The following is a 20,177-nucleotide window of genomic DNA, read 5'->3' on the forward strand; positions in this document are numbered from 1 at the left end:
GGGAAATTAGCGTTTTCCTTTCAGATTAGTTCTAGGAAGTTGGTGTGAAACATCCTTAGGTTCCCTGTCTATTTTCCTGCCTCAATAGAACATTTCAAAAATGAAGCAGAAAAAAAAAAAAAAAACCAAAAACATAATTCTACCATCCAAAAATAGGCTAATCATTTGTTTAGACTTTCATTCTTATTTACTTTTTCCCCTCATGTCTAATAATTGAAAAAAATTAGTTCATTTAAAAATTCTACCTTACTTTTGTGGGAGGGGAGATTGTAATGGATGCTTTGAAGAGCTGCACATCTTGCCCGGGCGTGGTGGCTCACGCCTGTAATCCCAGCACTTTGGGAGGCTGAGGTGGGAGGATCACTTGAGGCCAGGAGTTCAAGACCAACTGGGGCAACATGGTGGAACCCTGTCTCTACTAAAAATACAAAAATTTGCCAGGCATCATGGTGTGTGCCTGTAATTCCAGCTGCTCGAGAGGCTGAGGCATGAGAATTACTTGAACCTGGGAGTGGGAGTTTACAGTGAGCCAAGATCCCGCCACTGCACTCCAGCCTGGGCAACAGAACAAGACTCCATCACAAAAAACAAACAAACAAAATGCTGCAAAATCAAATACTGAAGTCTAGCCAAAATATACCAGGGAACTTCTGCTTAAGGGGTTTCCATGCAACATAATAAATTCTCTTGAAAACAGAGAAACTATTTCCAGTTTATTTTCTAAATTGAGATATCTACTCAGCAATGTCTCATTGAAACTACTATTTGTTTAGTGTGTTTCAAAGAGCAGACAGAAACTTGAGCCCATCCTCTGTCCTATGACTAGGTTGATATTAGCAGGGCTTTGCAGTGCTTAGGGTCAGGAGTGTGAGACTTACAGTTCCTACTGGAGGCGAATTATTTGTTTACAGCTGTTCTTCGTATTTCAAAAGCACCTGGAAATAAACTTTGTTATTCAGAACAAAAGACTTCTCTGATATCAGTATTTCTTAAAGTGTGTTTGGAAATATAGGTATGTTAGTCCAAAGGGATGGTATGAGGCTGAATTATTTAAGGAAATGATCCCATAGCTAAGCATGTTTGGGACATCTTCTTTTCTGCATTTCTCAGTCTCTTTATTACATAATATAAACTGTAAATTTTCAAATCTTTTTTCTGATCAGAAAGCATACTTTCCATCCATTGTCTTGCCCATGGAACACACTGCCCCAGAACACAATTAACATGGAATATGTTATATGTAGTATACATAACATATAGCACATATAACATGTTCTGGAAGATCTGGACTTCAAAGAGTTGTTACAATATTATTGCCTCATAAAATGTCATTAAATTTTGTTTTCCTCAAAGTTTTATTTGGTTGTAATCAGTTCTTTTTAGTGGACTTTCTTCTATTTGCATAAGTATTTATTTTCAGGTTACATAATGGGAAAAAAGCATTCATTATTTATATGAATATTAGTTCTTTATTGAGAATCAGAAATATTTTAAATTTACTAAATTCAGAGGTAGTCATTGCCTCTCCCCAATAAACTTTACAGTCTTAGACAATTTGAACATTTGAATAAATTCTTAATTATAGTATAAAAGAAAGTGGCCAGGTGTGGTAGCTCATGCCTGTAATCCCAGCGCTTTGGGAGGCTGAGGCCGGTAAATCATGCAGGAGATCGAGACCATCCTGGTCAACAGGATGAAACCCCATCTCCACTAAAAATACAAAAACTTAGCCAGGTGTGGTGGTGGGCACTGTAGTGCCAGCTACTCAGGAGGCTGAGGCAGGAGAGTGGCTTGAACCCTAGAGGTGGAGGTTGCAGTACGCCAAGATAGCATCACTGCACTCTAGCCTGGGCGAACAGAGTGAGACCTCATCTGAAAAAAAAAAAAAAAAAGAAAAGAAAAAAAAAGGAATTTTCCGGGAAAACTGGTAAAATAAGCTATAAAACATCTATAAAAGGCTGTGAAAAACTACAATAAAATGGTAAGCAATACTGTACAAATATCTGCTCATTAGTTGATATAATGTAAAGTCTACAACAAACCCAAGCTTCTACTTTAGATACAGTACTGTGGACTTTCAATGCTCTTTAATTAATCTGGATACCATAATTTCCCCCCTTCCCCATCTAAAGTTATGAGGAAAATGAAAGGATCTATCATAAAATATACACCAACTGTATTGTTATCATATAGAATAACAAACAGACTTCTCAATAAGCAACTTATCTGTTGCAGTAAGACAATATGCTATTCTTACCTTTCTGGGTTCGCCAGGAAGAGATACTTCCAATCTAGCATCAGATATTTTCACTTTCTAAACATAGAGGTAACTTACAGCATTTTTAGAAGCAGATCACAAATGCAAATTTGCTTCTGGAACAAAACATAACATTGATTTCTTGGAAAAACTTCAGAAGTGTTGAGAAAAAGCTTTTAACATTTCTGATACATCCAACAGTTCAAGTCTAAATGTAATACATTAAGCACCCAAATCAACACTGTCATTTATCTGCAGGGACTTAGTGTTTTTCTAAAATACTCCTCATCATTTAGGTCAGGCATGTCAACATTTACCAATATTTGAGTAGGTATACTTTTTAAGAAGATATATTATACTGCCTTCAAAATAATTGCTACCTGAGTGTTAACTATCCTTCCTCCATCTGAACAAGCACCAAAAATGTAGCATCTCTTACCACTGTTTCTAAGAGTCACAGAATCACTGTTCAGTCAGGGGGTCTTCATTTTACCGATAAGAAAACTGAGTGTGTGGTGGATTTGAATCCAGGGCTTCTGCCTTTTTTATTTTTTATTTTTATTTATTTATTTATTTTTTGAGAGGGAGTCTTGCTCTGTCGCCCAGGCTGGAGTGTGGTGCAGTGATGCAATCTTGGCTCACTGCAACCTGGGTTCAGGGGATTCTCCTGCCTCAACCTCCCAAGTAACTGGGACTACAGGCGTGTGCCACCACACCGGCTAATTTTTGTACTTTTTAAAATAGAGACAGGGTTTCACCATGTTGGCCAGGCTGGTCTCAAACTCCTGACCTCAAGTGATAGGCCTGCCTCAGCCTCCCAAGTTGGGATTACATGTATGAGCCACCATGCCTGACTGCTGCTTTCTAAATATCAGTTCACTCCCACATTTTTCTCCCATCATCATGAATGTGTTTATCATGTTGGTTTCTCTATAAAAGGAATTCTAGCTGAACTTAGAGCCATGGAGCATAACCACCAGCCTACGAGGGAGGGGAAGAGCAGGAAAGGTGTTGCACAGGGCAGGGGTTTGGGTACCTGGTTTGACCACAGTCAGAATACCATGATTGTGTTTTGTTAGTCTTTAAATGATTTTGAGTCTGATACCAAATTTTGATTTTAAAAAGATTATTTCAGCAAGAGGTTTACCTTAAGGCTCATGAACTCATTCTGATTTTAGTTCGTGTCCCTTCAAAAACTGCTATCTTAGAAAAGTTAGAACTCAATGCCCAGTTGAAAAACTGTTTGGGGCTTGATGGCAAATCAAGTTTAGTCTTACATACTTTTATTTGTAATATACCAAAGTCATTTTTGCAATATTATATTAATATGTACTTTCAAGGATATAATAAATTACCGCTTACTTAAATAATCAAGATATTCAGATTATTATAAGATTTTTTTTGTTATCTATTGCCGACACACAAATTACCAGATTTTCTAAGTGGGTTAAAGAAGCCTCCAAATTGTGTTTATATTGACATGTATGATTTTGTGGATGCAGAATAAGCTTGGCATAGAAATGGCCTAAATGCTCCAGGAGCTCTTCATTCCTCTGTGGTTGTCATCACTCTCCATGCCATTATGGTTTCATTTCTAGATCCTGTAGAACTTTCAACTGAAAGTAAGAACCAAGGCAACTCATATTCCGTAATACACCACACTTCTAGAAATCGGCCTATATTACTATTGCACTGGGGATTAAGTAAAAAAAGAGAAAGAAAAGAGGAAGGGGAGAGGAGGAGGGGAGAGGAAAGTAGAGGAGGAGAGGGAAAGTAGGAAGGAAGAAAGGAAGGTAGGAAGAGGAGAAAGAAGGAAGGAAGGAAGGAGTTTCAGGAAGGAAGGAATCTGCTCACCAGTTGCTATTGTTTTCTTTCTTTTCTGGTTAGTGCTTTACCCTTTAATTCTTACAGGTCATGGTTTAAGATAGAGTAACTCTCATAGAGAATTTGAGAAGCATTAGTACTTCAAATTGAGTCCTAACAGTAAAATTTAATCTGATAAAAAAAAAAAAAGGTAGTTTGCAGTGCTGTTGACAGGTAACAAAATACCTTTACTACTAACATTAGGATCAATTCAAGGTCCAGTAAAAGGAATGTATCTGGGATTATTTTCTTGATTACAGACATGAAAACACTCTTCTGTCAGTGTTCCAAGTGAGCTGGAGATTGCCTAAGCATAAGACCTAGCTTCATAAAATGACAAAGCCCTAGGCGGTTTCCGGGAAGCACTGGGAGTAATAGGCTCCTGGAACCCCTTGTTTGTTCATTCATTCATTAAGTACCTACTATGTGCTAGGCTTTGAGGATATTAAAATGAATTGTTCCAACAAATTTAGTAGACCTTGGCTTCAAAGAGCTCACATTCTACTAGAGAAGGCACCCATGGAAGTAGAAGATTATAATACAATGTTGTAAATCCAATAGTAGAGATACACAGTTTATTTTGGGGAGCAAAGAGGAAGGGTCCCCAACCCCAGACTGCCTGGGAAGGGGTGAAATGGAATTGAATGGGATTATCGTCAGCCAAGGCTTCCTAGTGGAGCTGCTACCTGAACTGAGTTTTAAGAGGAGTGGGAAAGGAAAAATGTGGTGGGTAGAATGGCATTCCAGATACAGGGACACAAGCAGCTCTGTGTTTATGAACTACGAGCAGTTGTGGACTTTTGTTTCAAGTGGCTCCCCTTCCCCAGTGCTGTGTGAAGGAGGGACTGAAAGGAGCAAGGGACCAAAATGCTGTTGCAGCAGTGCAGGTGAAGCATGAGGTCTCAACTTTGCAGTGCTGACAACCAAGAAGAGCAGAATGTATCAATATTTATCATTAACACGAATCTTTTTTTTAGTTTTGAGACCGAGTTTTGCTTCTCCTCCCAGGCTGGAGTGCAATGGCGCCATCTTGGCTCACTGCAACCTCTGCCTCCTGGGTTCAAGCAATTCCCCTGCCTCGGCCTCCCCAGTAGCTGGGATTACAGGCGCGTGCCACCATACCTGGCTAATTTTTGTATTTTTTTTTTTTAGTAGAGATGGGGTTTAACCATGTTGGCCAGGTTGATCTCAAGCTCCTGACCTCAAGTGATCTGCCCGCCTTGGCCTCCCAAAGTGCTGGGATTACAGGCATGAGCCACCATGCCCAGCCAACACCAATCTTTAGTTACTTGCTGAATACATGGGATTAAGGAGGAGGAGAAAGTATCAGGGATGACTCCAAGGTTCCTAGCTTGGTGGTCCCAGTAACTGAGAAAGACAATGCAGCAGGAAGAGCAGCTCTAGGGGGAACAGGATGAGTATCTCCACATGATAGGTTTGAGGTACCTGTGAGTCACATCCAGGTGCATGTGTCCAGTGGGCAGTGGGATGTGAGTCTGAAGCTCAGGCAAGAGGCTAGAGTTATACCCTTGGAGTCATCAGCGTAACAGATGACTGTGGTGCCACGTGCCAAAATCTATGGACACGTGGCTCTGGAGGGAGAGGGGCTTACTTAATTGACTTGTGTGCTTTGATGCTCTATAGAGACACAATCTTTTACCTTCAGGCTTGTATTTTCTTGGGCCACTCAAATATGCTTGCATATTTTCTCTCACATCTCCTAGAACATTTGCAAAACAATTCTCAGTCCTATAATTTCTCCCTTCTCTGAGAACTAAAAATATATGGCACTTACTATCTCTTCACATATAGCACTCACGGTGAGGTCTTTTTTTTTTTTTGAGACAGAGTCTCAATCTGTTGCCCAAGCTGGAGTGCAGTGGTGCAATTTTGGCTTACTGCAACCCCTGCCTCCCAGGTCCAAGCAATTCTCCTGCCTTAGCCTCCCGAGTGGCTAGGATTACAGGCACCTGCTACCACACTCCGTTAACTTTTAGTAGAGATGGGGTTTCACCATGTTGGCCAGGCTGGTTTTGAATTCCTGAGGCTGGTGGGTGAGCCACCCGCCTTGGCCTTCCAAAGTGCTGGGATTACAAGGCGTGAGCCACCATGTCTGGCCTCATGGTAGGTCTTGTATATAGAAGATCAATAAATGTTCATCTTTATTGCTTATATTCATCCGGTTCTCTGGATACAAAATTATCTTCCTTTGGAAGGCATTTTTTTTGCTTCTCAAGTTTTAACTTCTTACAAATTTTAAGACAACTTCAAGATTAATTTGAGTGTAAATGAGAAGTACGTGCTAGGTATGTGTCTTCCATTCATCATCAAGACTGACTCATTCTTCTCATTATCACCACATACTGCTTATTGCAGAATTTAGAAACATCCACTTTTCTTCAGGAAGATTGTGGAGTTTCTCAAGTCAAGGTCCCACTAGAGTGAGTTAGGGTTGCAGTAACCTGGAGTGAGTAATCCCTGATTCCAGGTGGTGATGTGGCTTGAGTTTCACATTTTACTTTGTTTGAAGAATATGTGCAAAAGAGTCACTAAAAATAAGAACAAACTAGGCTTTGTTGCAGCTGAGTGGCTTGGCAAGTTTCTGTACAGAGGAATCATTGGGCATGAAGGATTTGACGCTGGGATAGAATCCAATTGCCCTTGAAATGGAAGCAGAATATCCTTTTTAAGAGCACTGAAGTTCTGGGATTTCTCTGGAATAATTACTTTTGTAAGGTATGGCTCATGTCCAGGGACTGTAACCTGAGAAGAAACAAGAGACAATTATATGAGTGACTGAAGATGTTTGTTGGTGCCCACACTGAAAACACTGATCTCCACCACTAAAATGCAGCCTTTGTGCAATGCATGTCACAATCTGCCAGACTCTGGGCCAGCGGCAGATTTGGTCCTGCAGGCTGAGTTACCCAATGCCTGTTGACAGAGACCAGCGTTGTGGATGCTGTTGCCAAGAATTTCAAAATGAAATCAGGACAGATGGGTACCTTATCTGGGGATGTAAGTGAAGAGAAGGAAGCAGCAGATGATTCTGCCACCATCCTTTCCATGGGGCACAAAGGTAAAGAGTTAACTGTTTCCCTTTTTACTGTATGTATTTAACATCCTCCTTAGATATCAAGATTATTTACAAGTAGAATCATTAGAATTATTTTCTCAACTTACTCATTTCTCTTCAGTTGACCTACAAGTCTATTGCTTCATTTAAATGCTTTTCTTTCTTTCTTTCTTTTTTTTTTTTTTTTTGAGATGGAGTCTCGCTCTGTCACCCACCCTGGAGTATGGTGGCACAACCTTAGCTCACTGCAACCTCCGCCTCCGAGGTTCGAGCGATTCTCCTACATCAGCCTCCCAAGCAGCTGGGATTATAGGCATGCATCACCATGCCCAGGTAATTTTTTGTATTTTTAGTAGAGACAGGGTTTCACAACATTGGTCACACTGGTCTTGAACTCCTGACCTCAAATGATTCACCCGCTTTGGCCTCCCAAAGTGCTGGGATTACAGATGTGAGCTACCACATCCAGTCTCCTTTACCTGGCTTTGTTCATATGAGCCTGAATCTTCAGTTAGATTTTGTTTTGTTTTGTTTTGTTTTGCTTTTAGTGGAGAAAATGATCAGGTCAAATAAGAGAAATGCTAAACTGACTACAGGCAATGTTTACTGAGAAATGCTTTTATTATATATGATGGAGAATGACATTTACATAACCACTCATTGGTATGTATTTTATGCATTCATTTCAACGTCCAGAGTCTTACCTTCAAATCTTATCCTGGAAATAATATCTATGGTCAATGTGTACTGTTTTAGTCTAACTAATGTGAAATGAACAATTCACAACGTTATTCTAAAGGTGTGGCTTATTTATGAGATTGCATTCAAGTAATTAGATTCACTATAAGGAAAGCCATTTTTTAAAATAGAAATATCACAGTAAATAGGAGGAAAATAAAGGGCCCTCTAGAGAAAAATTCACCACAGTGAGTTGAGGTTTTCCAAGCTCTATCCATTTTCTCTGTAGGAGTGGATATTCCTAAAAGATTTGCAGTTGATAGGCCCCACTTCTACACACCTTGGGGAGAACGCATGGAGCAGGAAGGCTCTGAATTCTATAGTTTTATCAACTAAAAACCTTGTTTTTCATGATGTCCTCAAGATGAAATAATAAAATACCCATTCAGTTTTCACTACAGAAGAGATGACTACCTTCTCCCAGGATTAGCTCTACGTAGAATGACTGCTATGGTTGGCATGAGACCCACTAAGCAAAGTAGAAGAATCTTGAATTTCTCAGAGAAAGTCACATCAAAGAGAAAGAGGCAAAATCTGGCCAACTAAATCAATACTTATTCATTTAGTTCTTTCACATAAATCTACTCAGGCTCAAATTAGTCCATGCTTCCCTGTCTTAGGATAAAATAACTCAGAAATATCTATTTTATGGAATTAAAAACTGAAATTTTACTTGCATCAATTGAAAAAAGGGCTGCAAAATAAGTCTATCATTTGCTGAATATAGTGATAAAATTTATGGATCAGATTTCAATTATAAAATAAATTCTAAGGAACATTTCCCAATTCATTTTTTATAGTAGAAAGTATATTCCATGGAATGAGTGTTATATGTTATTCCATGAAGGTATAAACTACCTTTGCTACATTGCTTATTCTAATTATAAATGAGGTTACATTTTAATCATAAAAGGTATCACAAGAAATAGGATTTGGCTTCTATTTAAAAAAATAATTGCCATCAGAAAAAAATAGGAATTTTTTTTTCTCTGTAATTTCCATCCCTTCTATCCCCTGCCAATTGCAAGTCTGACACTGTCCTTTCTTTCTGTCTTGATGGATCTACTTTTGAACTTCTTAGATTTATTTTTCAATTTCTTCTGGGTAAGAATTATGAGTTCTATAATATTTTAGTAACAATAACTAGCCTTACATACATACATTTATTATATAGGACCCAGGCAAGAGAAGGAGATAATACTCTCCATATTTGTTGGTTCTATAGGGGCAGATATGTTTTCTGTCTTGGACTTCCACAATTACATGGGGTAATGGGTTTCCATTCTGATCAAAAACTTGACCCTTTATACCTGCAAGACAAAAATAAAATTAAATGTATTTTATGGCATATAAAAATTCTTGTAAATATTTAAGAACAATATATGCAATATTTATTAGCTAACTCAATGTTCTGAGTTAATATTCACTGTTAGAGAGGGAAAGAAAACTTATTTTTGATGTAACTTAAAATACAGTCAAAATTACTAATGGAATAGTCTATTTATATTAGCACATACTATCAAAGTGAGAGAACACAGGTGACAACCTAAGATCCACTCCTGTCACTTCCAAGTTATTTACTCAATTGCCAAACTATACTACAATCATTGGTGGATTCCATAAAATCCTAAATAAAAACACTGTCAATGTATTACATTACAACAAGATATTTACCTATGCAAGGGACTCAATAGTTTTGTCTTGTCATCAAAGTACATGAGAAGCAAAATTATAATCACAAGGCTGGAAGCATGGAATCAACTGACCAGTAATAGCAGCCAATATTTATTGAGCACTTAGTATATTCCAGGTTCTGTATTAACTGCTAAATGTGTATTTTCTCATTAAATTCTCATATCAACTCTGTGCCATCAATTATTATGATTTTACAGATGAAAAAAAACTAAGACTCTGGCTTATTAAAATTACCTTCACAAGCTCACACAGCCAATGAAGTGGCCCAGCCTCACTGTCAATACATGATAGTCTCCAGAGCCCCTCTCAAAATTTCAGGAGTACAATTTTTAAAAGGCCATTAATTTTTAAGACCTTTCTTATTTTAGAGCCTACATTTCACATCTAGTTTGTTTACTCCAGGGTCAAATCATATTACCTTAAGGTGAAGCCACCTAAGCCCCCAATGACATAAATGAGAATGAAGAGTCTACAATGATAAGATGAGCTTGAACGATCCCCAAACAGTTATACTCAATGATTATCTGTTAGGGCAGAAAAACGTGAGGCACATATAATAGCTTCCCCAAGAAATGGTTAAAATGAAAAATAAAAATTTTGGCATTTAACTAAACAATGTTTATCTTGTTAAACAAACTTCTATCTGACCTAGGTTGCCTTTTATTATACTCTTTCCTATTTAATTCCTGACTCTTCATTTTTTGCTACCAGAGGAGGAAAATGACACATTTCCTTCTCCCTTTCTCTATACAACTATGTAAACGTCTATTTTCATGTCATGTGGTTCTCTTTGGCCCGTTTTGTTTTGTTTTGAGACAGTTTTGCACTTGTTACCCAGGCCGGAGTACAAGGGCACAATCTTGGCTCACCACAACCCTGCCTCCCAGGTTCAAGGGATTCTCCTGCCTCAGCCTTCCAAGTAGCCAGGATTACAGGCATGCGTCACCACACCAGGCTAATTTTGTATTTTTAGTAGAGATGGGGTTTCTCCTTGTTGGTCAGGCTGGTCTCAAACTCCGGACCTCAGGCGATCTGCCCGCCTCGGTCTTCCAAACTGCTGGCATTACAGGTGTGAGCCACTGTGTCCGGCCTGGCCTCTTTTTTAAAAAACATTTCCATTATATTTGTTCCTACTGCTTAATATATATCCTTTTGATCTTTAGGTAGTACCCAATCATAAATTGGTCATAATTTGGTAACCAGATTATGGATTTATTCCTTGGGTTTCAGTGACATTGTTTTAATTTATTTATTTAATTTTTGTAGAGATGGGGTTTTGCCATGTTACCCAAGCTTGTATTTTTTTTGTGGAGGTGGGGTTTCACTTTGTTGCACAGGCTAGTCTTGAACTCCTAAGCTCACGTGATCCACTTTGGCCTCCCAAAGTGCTAGGATTATAGGTATGAACCACCGGGCCCAGCTTTCTTTCCTCTTATTTGGATAACATAAACTATGGGGGTGGGGTGGGGAGGAAAACACATATTAGATGAGTTGCTGGAATCTCAATTCACCTTTGTTCCGTAAAGCAGGAATATGTGAGGGAAGAAGCTATGCAAATTATTTCCTTCTCCAGGGCTCTGAGCTAGCTGACTGTGTTCCCGCCACTTAGAAAATCCATGCATTTCAGCAAGGTAGCGTGTGCTAGAGGGTGGTGTGTCCGTTGGCATTTTCTGTATTTTTCATTGACTCCCCCAAAACCCACCAAATCAAAGTAAATGAAGTGCATAAAAAGCAAAGCAGTAGTATCATTGAAACTGACATTGTACCATCCTTTAACATTGAGGATGATGATGACGATCTTAGCTCACCACAACTTTCACCTCCCAGGTACAAGTGATTTTCCTGTTCAGCCCCCTAAGTAACTGGGATTACAGGTGCCCGCCACTACACTCAGCTAATTTTTGTATTTTTAGTAGAGATAGGCTTTATCATGTTGGCCAGGCTGTTCTCGAACTCCTGATCTCAAGTGATCTGCCCACTTTGGACTCCCAAAGTTCTGGGATTATAGAGCCAAAGACTCACTTTCGTATGACTCTTACCTAAACCTAAAGATAGTTATTCCAGCTGTGGAAGCCTGGGGTATGTGAATATCACTGTCACTGGGCAAACACAGACCATGCTTATGTATGGAATTTGCATTCATAGAAAAACTCCTCCCACTAGTCAAATGAAAGCGTGCTTTAGTTGTACATGTCTTTACAATGTTTTGTCTACATGCCACCAAACCTTTCACCTAAGAGGGAAGTAACTGTTTTACTAGAAAATGTGATTTATTTCTATATGCTGAAGTTGAAACACTGATAAAAAGACTGGTAGACCTCAAGAGATGCAGAGAGAGCCAACACTACTAACCATATATAAAAACAAACACAAAATAAAAATTTAAAAAGTGCTCAGATGCTACACAAATGAGAAGAAATAAAATTCTGTGGCCAGATGGGGAGATAAACGGGAGAAATGTAAAGCTCTTTTCCCCTTGGAATACATATTAGAGCTTCATGAATCAAAGCCTTTCTTGGCTGGGCAAGAACTGGAATTCTGCATCTGTTGGCCACGACTGAGAGTCGGAGCTGGGACAGTACTTAGGAGACTGCTTGTTTGTACCCATGTTCCCACTGCATGGTCACAGTTGCCTCCTATGTTGGATGTGGTGACAGATCCACATCCATGTCCCACAGGCTTCTGGAACTCGGCATATACCAGATTCTTTTAGGCCCAGGTTGTTTAGGTTTCTGGATGCTGTGAGCCATTCCCTGGCTCTCTGGGTTCAGATCTGCTTTGAGGAATCCAGGGGAGAGACAGGGCAGCAGCAGGTAATACCATGTCTTGCTCATTTTTGCTTCTCCTCAGAGACAGGGACAAGCAAGACAATCTAGGCCCCTAGAATTCAGACTTGCCCTCCTTTGCTACCTTGGCCTTAATGTCTGTGACATCCTCATCTCAATTCAAAACTAGTAAATCATCCTCTAAGCAGGACAACATGGCACCAAGGGGCCCGAGTTTCACTTGAGGTCTGCAGCGAGTTCTAATGGAAAGAAAAACGCCACTGAGGCCTTAGAACAGGCTGGTGGGAGGCAAGGCTGATGATATTATTCTCAGCTTTCTGTTGACTAAACTGAGATTCAGACAAGTGCTTGCTCATGATTTCAAACATCGCCAGATGATACAACTGCTTTACCCAAGCCTCTGCCCTCTTGGCAATGCCCTTCCACTATAGCAGAAGACCTTTCCTTCCCAGACAACGTGGGTCAGAATGTTCCAGATGGGTCAAAACCTCAGAAACTCAGAAGCATCCTAGCGACTGGTAGCATGGAACCAGCGAATGCAATGCAGCTTGACAAATATCAATAATATCCTTAAACCAGAGCAATACCAGTAAAAGGGTGTTTGCTCTTATCTTTCACAAACAAAAACATTCATTAGCTTCTTATTGGGTACTAGTAGTGACAGAACTTTTCTATTATGTAATAATAACCACGCTGTATTGGTGTTTGGAAATATGGTTTTATTGTTAAACTGTGTTATGCATCTGTCTTAAACCACAAGGGGACAGGGTTGATGTGGCAATATATATTTTTTGAGTGAGTTGTTTCCATCTGATTACAGGGACAGGCAGATAAACATTATTTATAAAACCTAGTGCAAATGGGCTGGGCATCATGGCTAATGCCTGTAATCCCAGCACTTTGGGAGGCGGAGGCGGGTGGATCACCTGAGGTTAGGAGTTCAAGAGCAGCCTGGCCAACATAGTGAAACCCAGTCTGTACAAAAATATAAAAATTAGCCAGGGATGATGGTGGGTACCTGTAATCCCAGCTATTTGGGAGGCTGAGGTGGGAGAATCACATGAACCCAGGAGACGGAGGTTGCAGTGAGCCGAGATCATCGCACCATTGCACTCTGGCCTCTGTGACAGAGCCAGACTCCATCTCAGAAATGAACAAACAAACCTAGTGCTAATGGTGGACTGGTAAACCTTCAAAAGTGTTAAAAATAATAACTACAGGTATACTGCAATTTGTATGTTATCGGCTTACAAAGCCCCCTCCCTGGCAATATTATATCAACATGATACTTCAAAGCCCACCTTCATTCAGTTCTTGGTGAATAATCTGTACAGCTAGATTGAGGTTCTGAAAATAGTGGTGCAGTTACATAGAGCATATGCATGTCCATGACCATGTTGATACTGGTGAAGAATGAATTTCAGAAAAGAATAGGCAGAGCCAGTGATGGTGGCTCACACCTGAGATCCCAGCACTTTGGGAGGCTGAGGCAGAAGAATCGCTTGAGACCAGGAGTTTGAGACTCACCTGGACAGCATAGCAAGACTCTGTCTCTATACAAAGTTTTTTGTTTGTTTTTTTTTTTTAATTAGCTAGACATGGTGGTGTTCACCTGTAGTCCTACTTACTTGGGAGGCTGAGGCAGAAAGATCACTTGAGCCCAGGAGTTCAAGGTTACAGTGAGCAATGATTGTGCCACTGTACTCCAGCCTGAGTGACAGAGTGAGACCCTGTCCCTAAAATAATGATAATGACAATTATAATAGTAATAGTCAGATTAAGAAACTAAAGGATCAAGATAGGTAGAAATATAATAGGTTAGATTAATACACGGCATGCCTCATAAGGAAAATCTAACAGAGAAAGAAATACCAGAATACTAAGCAAGAAAGAGCCCAAGACAAAGGTTGACGACATAATAAGGAAGGTGAAGGTCCCAATAATAAGTTTATAATCTGATGAGATGCTGGTGAGAAAGAACGGATTTCATAACATCCCCTGTCATGGGGAGTCAACCTAGTCCATGAATGACTCAGCCAGTTAAACAGCCCTGAGAGTTTACCAGTAATCTTTGTGTGCTTCTCTTCAGGTCAGGGAATGGAGGCTGGGAATACAGGCATGAAAGAGGGTAGAGGCATCCCTTTTAGGGTTGTGTGGCCAAGGGAGGGTACTAATTGCACTCAGCCCTCTGGCCCTGTGCTACCCTCCCTCATCCTTCTCCATCTTCTTCGTAGCAGGAGGAAAGCTTTGGTGTGAATCATGCAGAACAGTCCAGGAATTATGCAATTATACAGTAGGCCCATGCAGTAACCCTTTTCAACACACAAACACTGCCTTTCTCTCTCTGTGATATTATAGCTATTATGCCAATTTCTGACATGTTTCTCTCCCCAAGCCATTCTGAATGGAAGCAGGTAACTTTAACTCTGTAAATAAAGAAGAGCCGTCCACACCTTGCCCAAACAGACACCACCTGGTTAATAAACTTGAACTGTACAAGATTCCATCATCATCTCAAGCAGTGTTTCTCCAGTGCAATGGCTTTCTAAGTATAGTCCCTGAACCAGTGGCATCAGCATCACGTGGGAAGATAGTAGTAATTCAGGGCCCATTCAATCAGAAACTCTAGGTTGGGGCCTGGCAATCTGTTTTAGAAGTCCTCCTGGTGAATTGCTGCACATTTTAGAGCTACCATTCTTTGACACATTTAGTATGTCCATCTGTGATAAGGGCCAGCCAGCCTTCAGCAAACAGGCTGGCAAGATTCCTAGCACCAGGACATCTGGCAGAGTTCACAGGTGAGAGAAATTGAAGGCAATGGCGCTAGCTCGCCACCCCAGTTCTGGAAAAAATGCAAAGTGGTATGTCCAGTGTTCTCAGAGTCCTTGGTACTGTGTGGCTGATGAGATAAGTAAGAAGCAAACACCGTGTTTTTCTAAATGGGAAATCATGTAACAGAGTAGCATCCTGTTTTCCTGATCTTTAGATTTCTAGAAATCTGCTAGATTTCTAGAACATTTAACATGTAAAATTAGGGGGACTCTGGATTTTGGTTTCTTTGTTTTTGAGACAGAGTCTCATTCTGTCACCCAGGCTGGAGTGCGGTGGCACCATCTTGGCTCACTGCAACCTCCGTATCCCGGGTTCAAGTAATTCTCCTGTCTCAGCCTCCTAAGTAGCTGGGACTACAGGTGCATGCAACCATGCCCAGCTAATTTTTCTATCTTTGGTATTTCAAGTAGAGACAAGGTTTTCCCTTGTTGGCCAGGCTGGTCTCGAGCTCCTGACCTCAGGTGATCCACCTGCCTTGGCCTCCCAAAGTGCTGGGATTACAGGTGTGAGCCACCAGGTCTGACTGGTACTCTGGATTTTTATACCCTCATATTAAAAGAAGATGCCTCATGCTTTGTTTTCTATGAATGAGTGGTCATTGCATTTCATACACACTGCAGGTATTCACGCAGAAGAGAATTCTTAACTGTCAGATCTGGCACTGAAATGAGGCTGTAACTACAGAGCATAAATAAAGGCTTGCATTGACTCAACCCGGAGGTCTTGCCAGATGCTGTATTTTGTATTAACAGGGAATTAATAAGAAAACTGTACAAACCTAGGTGTACCTGTTTCATATATTCAATTAATGAGGCTTTGTTATTATTCCAAAAGGATGGCAACTTCTCCTCACGAGGGTATTTACAGCATGACAGCTCCAACGTGATTTCAAAACACTGGGCCCAGATGTAGTTGTAATCTTGCATTCCACCTAAACACAAGCATATTGAATTTTTGTTAGGGTCTAAACTTGAAGTGCAGCCAAACATCATGTGCTTTGGGGACAAGTGAATCAGACGGCTACCTGTAAACAGGACAAGATGAATTTGACATATTAGCTTGTAAAATCAGGGCTTGACATTTTATTAGCCAGGCATGACCAGACAATCCTAAATATTCCCATATGGGTAACTGGATCAGAGCTGACTGAAGTGCACCTGTGTGTCAAATCTAAGTGAGGGGTGAAGAAAGGGTTCTTTTTTATTTTTTGAAATCCTACATTACAAAAAGGATTCTTCGAATTACATTTCTTTCTTAAATTACCTTTTAAATGGATATAAGCTGGAACAAGATTCCTTTAAAAATATTTCTATGAATCATTGATAAATACACTTACTACATAAAGCAAAGCACACTAAAAGGGAAGAATCATGGCCAACATTTTCTGAGTGTTCGCTATTGCTAGATACTGTATGAAGTGCTTTGTAGCAGCTCGTTGAGCAACTGTCCCTTCTTTACAGATGAGGAAACATGATCACAGATGTTAAGAAAAGTCCCCAGGGGTGTTGGCCAGTGAATGGCAGACACTGGAGTGCAGGCCACCTTCCGCCAGCCCCTGTGGGCTTCCCCAATATGCCAGAGAGCTCCTGCAGATCAAAGATAGAATGTTAGGCTGCCTCTCAGAGGTGGAAGGCCCAGCCTCCTGTAGTCTAGGCTGCCACTGCTCATGCTGACTTTCCAGTTGTCTCCTCTGGTCCCCTATTTTCAAAAGGTAATAATCATTTCATACTTTCTTTTTTTTTTTTTTTTTTTTATTTTTTTTTTTTAAATAGAGACATGGTCTCGTTGCATCACCCAGGCTGGAATGCAGTGGTGCAATCACAGCTCACTGTAGTTTCAAACTTCTGGTCTGAAGTGATCCTCCTACCTCAGCCTCTTAAGTAGCTGAGACTACAGATGTGTACCACCACACCCAGCTAATTTTTTTGTTTTGAGACAGTGTCTTGCTCTGTTGCCCAGGCTGGAGCGCAGTGGCACAAACAGATCACTGCAACCTCGACCTTCTGAGCTCATGTGATCTTCCTGCCTGAGCCTCCCAAGTAGTTGGGACTACAGATGTGTACCACCGACCTGGCTAATTTTTGTATTTTTTGGTAGAGATGGGGTTTGCCATGTTGCTGAGACTGGTACTTAAAAAAAAAAATTGTGTATGGAGATGGAGTCTCACTATGTTGCCCAGGCTGGTCTCAAACTCCAGGCTTTAAGTGATCCTTCTGCCTTGGCCTCCCAAAGTGCTGGAATTATAGGCATGAGCCACTGTCCCTGGCTTTCACTTTACCACAGACTAAGATGCAACATTATTGTTATTATTATTATTATTATTTTTGAGATGGAGTTTTGTTCTGTGGAACAGGCTGGAGCACAGTGGCACAATCTCAGCTTACTGTAACCTCTGCCTCCTGGGTTCAAGCAATTCTTGTACCTCAGCCTTCTGGGTAGCTGGGACTACAGGCGTGCACCACCACACCTGTCTAACTTTTTTTATTTTGGTAGAGGCGGGGTTTCACCATGTTGCCCAGAGTGGTCTCGAACTCCTGAGCTCAGGCAATCTGCACACCTTGGCCTCCCAAAGTGCAAGGATTACAAGCATGAGCTGCTGCTCCTGGCCTAAGATGCAATATTTTTTATATTTTAATATCTCTGAATTGGGATCTGTCTTAAAAATTTTTATGGCTAAAAACATCGTGTCTTTAACTGAAAATATTTTCTTGGTAGTACACCAGGTTTTATAATAAATAGTATCTTGGATTTGATGAAATACAGTAACTATTAAGAAAGTCGTTTCTGAACAAATTTTAATTTGTTACACTTGATACGTGCCAAAGAAAATATGTATTCTCAGTTTCATCAGGATATTTTGGATGTACTGAAGTAGAAAAAAAATTTAGGCCAGGTACTGTGGCTCATGCCTGTAATCCCAGCACTTTGGGAGGTCACGAGGGGAGGATTGCTGGAGACTAGGAGTTCAGGGCCAGCCTGGCCAACATAAGATGCCATCTCTAAAAATAAAGTAAAAATAAAAAGGTGGCATGGATCTATGAGGCCTGTGGGTACCCACGTCCCCCAGCTCCCCCAACATCCCCCAGCTCCCACACCCATCCCCCAGCTCCACCTGCCTCCCGCAGCTCCCCCTGCAGCCCGCTCTACCATGGTCCCCTCCAGTTGCCACCTGCGGATTCAAGTTCCAGACAGAAGGCTGTATGATCGCTGCCCTTTGTTGTGGCCCCCACAGGCCCGGGTTACTGTGGCAACCCCGAGAGCAGACTTGGCGCTATGGAGGAGCCCTGGGCTACCCCTCAGCCTTACTTGAGGCTGGTACTGGAGATGCTATGCAGGGTTGTGGCAGCACTGCGTCAAAGTATGGGAGCAGATTCTAATTCTTATGGTTTTCCATGGGAATAGGTGATAGGGGCAGCTATTTTTGGATTTTTTGCTGTTCCCTTTTTTTTGTGGAGAGGTTTTAGATCGGTTAGGAATCGGCTTTATGTGGGAAGAGAGAAAAAGCTTGCTGAAATGCATTCTAGACTAATTGAAAAAAATGTAAACTACAAGAAAAATTTAGTGTTATTGAAAAAGAGCATGAAGACTATGAAGTCGAGTCATCTTTACAGGATCCCAGCTTTGAGACGGAAGCAACAGAAGCACAAAGTTTGGAGGCAACCCGTGAAAAGCTGAACAGGTCCAATGCAGAACATGAGGATGAAATACTCTGTCTAGTAAAAGAGTTAAAAGAAGAGAAATCCAAACAGTCTGAACAAAATGAACTGATGGCAGATATTTCAAAAAGGATATAGTCTCTAGAAGATGAGTCAAAATCCCTCGAATCACAAGTAGCTGAAGCCAAAATGATCTTCACGACTTTATTTCAAATGAATGAAGAACAACTGAAGATAGCAATAAAAGATGCTTTGGATGAAAATTCTCAACTTCAGGAAAGCCAGAAACAACTTTTGCAAGAAGCTGAAGTATGGAAAGAACAAGTGAGTGAACTTAATAAACAGAAAGTAGCATTGGAAGACTCCAAAGTACACGCAGAACAAGTTCTCAGTGATAAAGACAATCACATCAAGACTCTGACTGAACGCCTGCTAAAGATGAAAGATTGGGCTGCTACGCTTGGAGAAGACAGAACGGATGGTGATAACTTGGAGTTAGAAATGAACAGTGAATTGGAAAATGGTGCTTACTTAGATCATCCTCCAAAAGGAGCTTTGAAGAAACTGATTCATGCTGCTAAGTTCAATGCTTCTTTAAAAAGTTTAGAAGGAGAAATAAATCAAATTTACATCCAGTCATCTGAAGTTGATAAAATGAAGGAAGAGCTTACAGAGTGTATTAAAAATCTTGAGACTGAACAAGTATCTTTGCAGTCAGAAAACACACATTTTTAAGGTGAGAATCAGAAGCTTCAACAGAAACTTAAAGTAATGACTGAATTATATCAAGAAAATGAAATGAAACTCTACAGGAAATTAACAACATAGGAAAATTACCAGGTAGAGACAGAAGAGAAACTTTCTAAAGTAGACAAAAGGATCAGCCATGCCACTGCAAAGCTGGAGACCTACAGAAAGCGAGCCAAAGATCTTGAAGAATTGGAGAAAACGTTACATTATTATCAAGGGCACATTATTTCCTATGAGAACAAAGCACAGGATAATTGGTTCGCAGCTTGAACTGCTGAAAGACATCTCAAAGATTTAAGGAAAGAAAATGCTCACAACAGACAAAAATTAACTGAAATAGTTTAAATGTGAACTTTTAGAAAAAGATCCATATGCATTGGATGTTCCAAATATACCACTTGGCAGAGAGCATTCCCCATATGGCCCCTCACCACTGGCTCAGCCTTCATCTGAAATGAGACCTATTCTGTCTCCTTCAGCTTCATTGGAGGGTCCACTCAGACTCTCACCTTTGCTTCCAAGGA

General features: G+C 40.5%; 1 protein-coding gene and 1 pseudogene across 3 annotated transcripts in view; one reads left to right on the forward strand and one right to left on the reverse strand.

The window, feature by feature from the left end:
• Positions 1-1,449: 1,449 nt before the first annotated feature.
• CPM (carboxypeptidase M) overlaps positions 1,450-20,177 on the reverse strand; it is a 93,373-nt gene continuing 74,645 nt past the window's right edge. For both annotated transcript variants that reach the window (XM_032295140.1, XM_032295131.1), the window contains 3 exons: positions 16,026-16,178; positions 9,096-9,244; positions 1,450-6,883 (listed from right to left, as the gene is read on the reverse strand). In XM_032295140.1, the coding sequence (XP_032151031.1) occupies positions 6,629-6,883; positions 9,096-9,244; positions 16,026-16,178 (557 nt within the window). In that variant the 3' untranslated portion in view covers positions 1,450-6,628. The remainder of the gene's footprint in view (positions 6,884-9,095; positions 9,245-16,025; positions 16,179-20,177) is intronic.
• LOC116562772 lies at positions 18,506-19,956 on the forward strand (annotated as a pseudogene). Its single transcript, XR_004274095.1, has one exon. The product of XR_004274095.1 is annotated as a melanoma inhibitory activity protein 2-like (transcript).

The sequence above is a fragment of the Sapajus apella genome, unplaced genomic scaffold (genome assembly GCF_009761245.1).
Source record: "Sapajus apella isolate SASKATOON/1434 unplaced genomic scaffold, GSC_monkey_1.0 scaffold2, whole genome shotgun sequence".
In the NCBI taxonomy this organism is placed as follows: Eukaryota; Metazoa; Chordata; class Mammalia; order Primates; family Cebidae; genus Sapajus; species Sapajus apella.